This window comes from Pinus tabuliformis, chromosome 6 (genome assembly GCF_031772625.1).
Source record: "Pinus tabuliformis cultivar Carrire ecotype Pingquan chromosome 6, CPIR1, whole genome shotgun sequence".
NCBI classification, from domain to species: Eukaryota; Viridiplantae; Streptophyta; class Pinopsida; order Pinales; family Pinaceae; genus Pinus; species Pinus tabuliformis.
The window spans coordinates 2,107,431,025-2,107,441,288 of record NC_142292.1 but is presented as its reverse complement, the minus strand read 5'-3'; the positions used below and the strand labels follow the sequence as shown (position 1 = coordinate 2,107,441,288).

Here is a 10,264-nt window from a genome sequence, read left to right as displayed (position 1 = left end):
TGATCTATCTTCTTGCATATTAATTTATCGAAACAATGGAAATTTAAAAAATCCTTCCTCGATCTTTTAGCACGAAGAAAAAAAAAAACTTTAAAAGCAAACCAATTGAAATTGTTTAACGACTTTAATGTCCTTTCGAACCCGAATATACAAATAAAAATAAAATATAAAACCTAACACCAATTTGAAATTTTATATAATTTAAAGTTAAATAAACAAATATTGATTTTAATGGAAAAGGACAATTATCACCATCTTTTGAGCCAATGCTCAATGGTTAACCTTACTCGATGCTGCAAATACCTTTTCATTTGGTGGCATTATCCAATGAAATGTCCACGACTCTCTGCTGAAAATGAAAAGTACATTTTTATTTGCTGGCAATGAAATGTACATTTACTAAATAGCACTTCTAGTGGCTTAATCTTGTCCACGACTGCTACATTGTACGCCTTGCGGTTTTCCACTCGCATGTTCCCCGGAATTCTTTTGACCCACTACTTTTGACTTATCAACAACTGTGCACAAACTTTATTATTATTATTATTGTAACGTCTGCAAACTTTCTAGATTCTCCTGGCGAATGTTTTCTCAATATTTAAGACAGCGGGGACACACAATTCTCACGCCATCTTCGTACCTTTACTGAATCCTCGGAGTCCCAGACATAGAGATTGTGCGCGGGGTTGCAGGTTGCCAGAACTCCGAAACCAGTTGCAGTTAACAGCACTAACTTAACATGAAGAAGGTAATTCAGCTTCCTAAATTCTCTCATTCATAACTTTCTTTTAGTCTCTGGACAAACTCATTTGATAACGGAATTGGTGCACATCATATTGTTGTTCATTAGCAATGAAAAAGAGAGTAACTTTATTATCATCAGAAAATAAAATCACATTCAGAAACATGTATATTTGCCCAATTACTATTCGGCATGATTGATAAATTTAATTAATTTTTTACTAATTATTATAGAATAATGGCTCAAATGAGAATCTAATAAATTTTAAAGTATTACAGTAAATAAAGATGAATGACTCAATCAGAGATTCGTATTCCTTTTTGATGGATTTAGTTTATTTTTTATAAATTGTATTGTTAGCAGGAGATTTGGGATTGGTTGCACCCGAAGCTATGCCGAAATGCTGGTAATCACAGCGTCAAAAATCCTTTGAAGGCGGGTAAGTTCAAAACATAAAATCTATGTGCAAACTAGAATCTACACAGAATCTTTTATTTAAACTAATTTTTTCAAAGTAGCATTTACCCGTTTTGAATGACTGGTTTGATGGGAATGAGTCGGAATGTGTGGATTGGGACACAGGGAGTCATGCGCGTTCCAGTGCGGCCGGGTTGGAGAAAAGGCGTATAAGTAGTATCACTTTCCATATGACCACGAAAAATGCCTCCAGCTTTTCGCCAGTCGGGTGTTGCTCCGACTCAAGAACGGTGTCGGGTGTCGGTGTCGATGTCGATGAAACGGAGGGCGTGTCGGGTGGAATGGAGAGCTTTGTTATCGGGGTCTTGGGGCAGAGGGGAGGATTCGACCACATTATTGGTGTGGAAGAAGCCTTAGGTGATAGACCCTGCTTAGACCTTATTCAAGAAAAGCCGCATGATCTGTCCAATCACATTATCCGGTCCCTGCAACCATCTGATGATGACCGCGTGAAAGAAATATATTGTGGATTCAGCTTTCTATTCTCGCGCAAAAAACATCGTCGGGATGTTTTCAATGCTTTCCAAGGCATAGAAAAGAATGGCAAACCAGAATTAAAATTACTGAGTGGCGACAAAGCATCAGTTGGAAGACTAGGGAAAATATTTGGGTGGAAAATTGATGGATCGACATTTTTGCATTGTCAGCGACCACAAGTTCTAGAGAAGGTAGAGTGACTGACTATTATGTCGAGCCGTTTTTGGATACGATTTCGTTGTATTAATCTTTGATGTGTAATACCCAACCACATGATTGTGCAGATAAGGCGAGTCTTCTTGAAAAAAACTGGTGGCGCAGCTAAGAAATTGGGCGACTGCTTAATCCAAAACACTTCAAAAGTAGAGGACGCATTAGAAGGTGTTGAACAAGAAAGCATGTATGTATATTCTGCGCTAACGAAGGAGGAGGACATTGGTTCTCAATTTGGAGCTGCAGATTATCGGATAATGGTCGATTCAGACTGTAAGCTGATTTTTCTCTCAAACAATATAGATAATATTATTTATTTGAAATTGCGTGCATATTTAAACTTTGTAATGGTGATGCTCACAGTTTATACTCTTAAAAATTATATTGCAGATGTCGTTCTGGAGTGGTAGAGACAGACGTTTGGAGGTTGTATTTTGTGGTGCTTGTGTTGTTCTTTCTGGAGTTTCAGAAACTACAGCGTTCCCAGCAGCCCTCGCTGGAATTGGCAAAAGGCACTTCATGTTTCCTGTCGATCCCGCGCAATTCAGTTTTTCTGAACATCCGGGTATGAGTCTACCAGGATAAGGGGAAAAGCCCGCGGAAGCATCGTGAAACAGGGATTAAAACCACAAACTAGGTAGAACCATGAGTGGAACTATGATTTCCACCAGAAAGATGTCGAACTGTGTTCTTGAATACGTAAATATTGTACGCTGTTTAGCAAATCGACATCCTATAAATTAAAGCCATGTGCAAATATTTGAATATCATTTGGAAGGCTTTTTTGAAACTGAAAATTCCCCATGAACAGGTGGTCTTTTCTTGGTTTTCGGGAGCAATTTGAATGCTGTTATAACCACTAAGTTCATCCCATAAATAAAAGTGTTTCTTCCCCGCTAAATCATCTAAGATTTGGTAGATAAACAAAAGGGGAAAATGGTCTTTGTGGTTGCTTTGTTAATCTGTACACAAATTTGGTTGTTTTTTTTGTTGGGTACCATGACTAAAATGGGAGATCTTCTGGCTATTAAAAATTGGATAACTAAAATCCGTTGCAAGTAATTTCTACGGTTCTTCAGTAACTATGTCTCTTAATGATGGATTTATCTCAAGTTGAGGTTGGTGGGTGGCTCTTGATGCTTCCTTGATATATAAGATGTGTACATAATTTAGGGTGTATTCCCTTGTATCAAAGTAATCTCCAGTAAAAGGTATCACTATGACTTTGCAACATCTCAACTAGTTTTCTTTTTATTGTTCTATCAATTCTTTGTTGATGTTTAATGTTCAAAGTTTTGCCCATGATCATTTTGATGGTCTTGATAATTGTGATGGTCTTTGTGGTATATTCTTGATCTTCTTCCACTGAAGACTTGTTCTAAAGATGAAGTATTTGTTGAGGCAAGGGAAGTCTGAACTTCTATATGTAGAAAGCGTCCAAAAACATGTGTTTGAGGAAGAGAAATAGGAAGCAACGGAATCACTAATACTGTGATCCTTAGCCTTTTCTCTGATAGAAAGATACGACCAATAGAGAAACGTTGATGGATTACTTTTTCTTCATCACTTCCCTTTCCGTTAGCCCAGAAAGTTGTTTCTCGTTGGCGGCCAATAGCTCCCCTGTATCTTTGTTTCCAGGTCTTGTGGGTGGCCAACAGCTCCCCTGTATCTTTTATCAAAATGATGGCTCCCATTTTAAATTTTCGGAAATTTTCCCTTTTATTCGCATTTAAGTGATTGACAGCTCCTCTTATTCTCATGGTGTGATTTCTGAGCTTCTTGATCCTTTAAGGTTCGAGCATGTCTTGTGACACTTTATTCATCAAAACTTTCTTTCACCATTTATGGATCATTACATCATTAATAACTAATAACATATCCAGTAAAGGGGAACTCATCCTCCTCCCAATCCCATGTCTTCACACATTTTGCTTCGACCTTCCTGAATTATCAGCGTGATTGAGTAATTTTTGATGAATTGATTTTTGGCACATTCAAAGATTTGGAAAATGCATGACAATCAAACCATTCTTCTCGTGGCCAGAAACACATCCCTGCGTGTTCTCCATGTCACATTTCTCAAATCTATCAAATATGTTGACACAAATATTTCCAAGCCCGAGATGTGGCATGTGTGGGCACAAATATGGCCTATGTGATGGTTATGATTGTTTCAAAACGATACATAATATTTCCGTTGCAATCATCGCAGTAAATAAGAATGGACGAAGGGATCTTGTTCTGATAACCCAAAATTGGAGCGCTTCTAACAAATTTTTACTGGGAATCAATGGATACATCTGCCACATTATTCATAAGATTGTGTTATTGTTACACCGAGATTTGTTGAAGTCACACTGCCTTCCGTTTTAGTTCGATATAAGATTTTTGATTCGTATGACAGGAGTTTTTGGAGCTATCACCATGAGCCAGTCTATTCCTATTATGTTTATGTAGCAGACCTCTCTTATCATCAATTTCTATTTTTAATTTCAGTTTTGTTTGTTGTAACAGGTCCTCGTATTCACTGAGAGGTAGCCTTGATTTCTACAACGGAGATTACGCTAGAAAAGCATGACAGGAACTCAGATTCGATTCAAGTTGTTGAAAGACTAATTTGGTCGAAATCAAAATCGAGACACTAATTTCAGGTTCAGTTTTTGGCCACAGGAGGAAGAATTTGAGAAATATTGAACATGGGTTTTCTTTAGAACGGGCCCGATTAGCAGATGTGCGACAATTTTCGTAAAAAAATGGACGATTTGGCAAATAACTCGCAGTTCTAGAGACAAATTTTGGGTTGCGGCCGGTGACACCTAAATATACAATGAACCCATAGAGTGATTACCCTAATTCCTTTTGATGCGAATACTCTGATTTTGGTATCAAGATTTTGTACATTAGATCGCAATGATATATCACTGTTAGAGATAATGGAGAATATCTTAGAATAGTGAATTAATTCATGGTACCTCAAGATAGGAATTAGTTTCTATTTCTTAGGGTGTGGTTCTAACTTCCCTAAATATGTGATTACTATATAATGTGTGATATACATGAATAATGTAAAGCGTTATGTAAAGCCAGATTCTCTTTCGTAGAGCTAACGAGTGGGTTCTTTTTTATTAATTCCAACATCACTTTTTAACATGGTATCAGAGTGTCAAGGCTGAAGAACTTGTATACTGAGTGGAGGATTTGAAAGGCGTGTCTGAGGCGAAATCGTCACGTGGTTTGGAGGGCTAATCGCGCTCATCCCACTGTAACACTACATGTGTTTTTATTTTGTCAACCGTCGCAGATCTGGAGTGTACAGTTGCGAAGACCTTCGCGAGTCCATGGTGCTAACTCACACCGACTGTGCAAACAAGAGAGGGGTTGCATGGAGGCTGAGAGAAAGCTGCATCTTGGCAATGGCTGCCGACAGAAAGCTGCCCTGAGGCCAAGCTCTGCCAAGGAGGCTGTGGTAGAGGCCGTGAAGGAAGCCACGGTGGCTTGCGTATCCGCTACGAGATCAAACAGTATTGGAGATCAACAATTTTTATCTTTGACACAGATCTGGGATAAATCTAACATATTTTTTTTTTACTTGTCAAATTTTTTATTTGTCAAGATGAATAATCAAATGTTTGAAGCATGCTTGAATGAGCATAACAAGCTCGATGGCTCCTATTATGCGAATTGGAAATTCAAGATGCAGACTCTGTTAGAAGTGCAGAGTGCTTGGACGATTGCAAATGGGGATGAGCAGAAGCCAGCAACTGGATCAGCATCAGTCCCAGACTAGGGGAAGCGAGAAGGTAAAGCAAGGACGCTACTGAAGATGTCAGTGAAAGACTGCATGATACTACATATCAGAGAATGTAAATCAGCAAGCGAAATCTGAGGAATATTGAAGGATTTGTTTGAAATCAGGAATACAAATTGTCTTCTGTTTCTGAAGAGCAATATCTTATTCTTGAAGATGGAGGAGAATGAAACAGTTGCTGCCTTCATAGCAAGAATCAAGGATCTGAAGAACAAATTGTCAGACATTGGTGATACAGTTGCAGATACAGATCCAGTAACAATTACCATGAATGGTGTGACCGATGACTACCAAATGTTCATCATTGGGATAAATGCGAGAGACAAAATCCCGAAGTTTGAAGAATTGACAGGAATACTGATGCAAGAAGAAAAAAGAAGATCGACTCTGAAGCCCCAGAGTGCAGATCTTGCATTGATGGCGAAAAAGAACTTCTTCAAAGGAAAAGGAAATCTGCAACGACAAAACAAAGGAAACTCACAGAAAAAACCAAATCAGACTCAAGGTATGCATCCGAATAGAAACAACTATGAAATTAAAGGTTTTTTATTATGGAAAACTTGGTCATATAGCTAGGAAGTGCAGGAAGAAGAAATATCATGAAGAATAGCAGAAGCAGAAAAGAAATGCGGGTCATCTCGCGAATGATAACCATGAGCAGAACTTCAGATTGTTCATAGCAGACTTTGATGAGAATGTTGATGCAGACATCTAATATGTAGATTTGGGAGCATCAACACATATGATGGGGAACAAGCACAGGTTTGAAGATTTTAAAGAAATCAACGACGGAGCACAAATCTACTTAGGTGATGATAGAAGTCATTAGATCAAAGGATGTGGGGAAATTTTTGTCATTTTACCTAATGGTATTGTAAGACAAATTCATAATGTCATGTACGTGCCCAGTGTAACAAAGAACTTGATTTTTGTATCAATGATTATAGATTAAGATCTTAAAGTTGAATTTTTTAAATCTAACTGTTATATTAAAGATCTTCTAGGTGGCATGGAGACTATTGCTACAGGAATTCGAACAGGAGGTCTGTACAAATTGGATGTAAGACTAGCACCAGTTCGAGCTTTAACAATAGCGGGTTTGACTACAAAAAAGTTGTAGCATCAGAGATTTGGTCATATCAACTACAATGATTTGTTTAAAAAATCCTTCCTCTATCTTTAGCACTAAGAAAAAAAATAAAACTATAAAGGCAAATAATTGAAGCTGTTTAACCACTTCAATGTCCTTTCGAACCCGAATATAATTTAAAGTTAAATAAACAAATATTGATTTTAATGGAAAAGTAGCCATCATCTTCTTTATTTTTGCGCCAATGCTCAATGGTTACCCTTACTCGATGCTGCAAATACCTTTTCATTTGCTGCCATTATCCAGTGAAATGTACCACATTCACATTTACTAAATTAGCATTAGTGGCTTAATCTTGTCCACGACTCTCCGATGAAAATGAAAGGTACCTTTTCATTTGCTGGCAATGGAATGTACCACATTCACATTTACTAAATGGCGGTTTTAGTGTCCACGAGTGCTACACTGCACGCTTTGTGGTTTTCCACTCGCATGTTCCCGGGAATTCTTTTGACCCACTAGTTTTGGCTTATCAACAACTGTGCACAAACTCATGTTTTATTATTGTAACGTCTGCAAACTTTCTAGATACTCCTCGCGAATGTTTTCTCAATATTTAAGACAGCGGGGACACAATTCTCACTCCATCTTCGGAACTTTACTGAATCCTCGGAGTCCCAGACATAGAGATTGTGCGCGGGGTTGCAGGTTGCCAGAAGTCCGAAACCAGTTGCAGTTAACAGCACTAACTTAACATGAAGAAGGTAATTGTTGGTGTACATGCACTTAGACTAGCTGTGTTGGTGTACATGCACCTAGATTAGCTCCAGTTAACTTATTGCTTGCATGTGGCACATGTACACATTAACATAAGATAAAGCACACTTAGCTTTAGTTATTGCATGTACAACTAAGCTTAACTTAGTTGCTTTTATGTATTTATTCTAAAACTAATATTGTAGAATCAATTTTTTATTCTTTTCTCAATTCTTGCTCGCTTCCTTCCTTCTCTTGCAAGCTTGTTTATTGTTTTGCAGATCTAGATCTGTGTATCTCAAAAATCTTACATGGTATCAGAGCACAGGGATTTGTAATCAGTGCACAAGCAATTTTATTTGCAGGTTCAGAAGATTGAAGCAACAACAAAGAATGGAGTCTAAATTGGAGTTTCCACAATCGGCAATTCTCACTCCATATAATTATTTCGAATGGAAGCCAAAGATTCAACTTCATCTCAGAAGTAGAGGCTTATTTCGAATAACCATGGAAACGGAAGTTGAACCAACATCGGCAATGGAGAAAACAAGATATTTCAATCGCATGGACGAGGCCTTCGGCATCCTATGTTTATCTATTTCTCCGGAACTGCTATTTCATGTTGAATCATGTTCAACTCCAAATGAAGTATGGAAAATTTTGGAAGGATTGTTTGGAAAACAGGATGAAATGCAAGGTCACATTCTCGAAAATGAGTTAAACTCATTAGATCCGAGAAACTTTGAGAACATTCAAGATTTTTCACAAGGTATAAAGCCTTGTTGGTTCAGCTGAAAGGATGCGGGATCGACAAATCCAAGCAAGAAAATCAGTTGATTCTTTCCATTTTATCAAAACTTGGTCCAAAGTATGCAGTATTCGTCTCTACATTCCACACAGTCAGATCTGCAACTGGTGCAGCTTGGAAGATGCCCTCACTGGATTCTTTTATTCAGTCTTTGATGCATGAGCAAGATAAGCTCATCAAAATGGGCACACTTAAAAATTCCAAAGCGCATGCACTTACTGTGCATGCAAAAGGAAAGGCAAATTCCAAAGACCATCAGAAAGGAAAAGGGAAGAAGGATCCTGATCCAGAAAGGGAGGACATCCCAAACCCCCTGATGGATCATCTGGCTCAAAGGAAAGGAAAGGAACGAAAGGGCAATCAATGTGCAATTATTGCCACCGTGGTTTTCATCCTGAATCTGCATGCATGAAGAAGACTATAGATCTTATGGCGCAGACACTCCAGCAACACAATCTTGGAGACCACATTCCTGAGAATGCTAAGAAGAAGTCTAGAGAAAAAGCAGCAGATCCAAGAGGTAAAGGGCATGCTTTGATTGCTCTTCATTCTGCACCACAAGAATGGATCATCAATTCAGGAGCTTCACATCATATGGCTTCTTCAAAGGAATCCTTTTCTTCTCTACATGCATACTCAGGTCCTCCCATTCTCATGGGGGATAATTCTGCAGTTGCAGCAACTAGACAAGGAAGAGTGCAATTCGAAGATGGAAGTTTTGAAAATGTCTTGCATATTCCAAGGCTTTCTGTGAATCTTCTCTCAGTGTATCAGATGACACACACAGGCAGCGGAAGGAAAGTGGAATTTACCGCAGATTCCGTGAGCATTTATGACATGCAAACCAATTTGAAGATTGCATCTGGCAAGGTAAATGATCAATCTCGTCTATATACATTTTCTGATTTTGTTCCTCAATCAGATTTTATTTTGCTACTTACGCATGCAAATGAAGAAAGTAGGATTTGGCACGAGAGATTTGGGCACTTGAATTTCAGATATATGCAACAGCTTAGTAAGCAAAGGATGGTCAAAGGATTGCCAACCATTGAATTTTCAGATGGTGTTTGTAATGGATGTGCTCTTGGAAAGCATCCACAAGAAAAATTCGAGAAGGGGCATGCATGGAAAGCCTCTTCACCTTTGGAACTTGTACACAGTGATCTCATGGTCCATTTCCGGTGCTTTCAATGAGCAAAGCAAGATATGTGTTGTCATTTATAGATGATTACACGAGATTCGCTTGGGTTTACTTCTTGAAACTCAAGTCTAAAGTTTTTCAACATCTAAAGATTTTCAAAGCGCATGCTGAAAATCAGTCTGGAAAACACATCAAAATACTCCGCACAGATAATGGGCCGGAATATGTCAACAAAGATATAAAAATCTTTGTGATCTGTGTATCTCAAAAATCTTACGGTAATTCAGCTTCCTAAATTCTCTCGTTCATAACTTTCTTTTAGTCTCTGGACAAACTCATTTGATAACGGAATTGGTGCACATCATATTGTTGTTCATTAGCAATAAAAGAGAGTAACTTTATTATCCTCAGGAAATAAAATCACATTCAGAAACATGTCCAGCATTTGCATATTTGCCCAATTACTATTCGGCATGATTGATAAATTTAATTATTTTTTACTAATTATTATAGAATAATGGCTCAATTGAGAATCTAATAAAATCACTTTCAGAAACATGTCCAGCATTTGCATATTTGCCCAATTACTATTCGGCATGATTGATAAATTTAATTATTTTTTACTAATTATTATAGAATAATCGCTCAATTGAGAATCTAATAAATTTTAAAGTATCACAGTAAATAAAGATGAATGACTCAACCAGAGATTCGTATTCCTTTTTGGTGGATTTAGTTTATTTTTTTATAAA

At 37.7% G+C, this 10,264-nt stretch overlaps 1 protein-coding gene across 1 annotated transcript; it reads left to right on the top strand.

The window, feature by feature from the left end:
* The first annotated feature begins 739 nt into the window (after window positions 1–739).
* LOC149267670 (uncharacterized) lies at window positions 740–2,426 on the top strand. Its single transcript, XM_089413141.1, has 5 exons — window positions 740–748; window positions 1,106–1,181; window positions 1,325–1,887; window positions 1,981–2,182; window positions 2,300–2,426. Exons 1-5 carry the CDS (start codon window positions 740–742, stop codon window positions 2,317–2,319), a joined length of 870 nt encoding a protein of 289 aa, XP_089269267.1. The 3' UTR covers window positions 2,320–2,426.
* The last annotated feature ends 7,838 nt before the right edge of the window (window positions 2,427–10,264 follow it).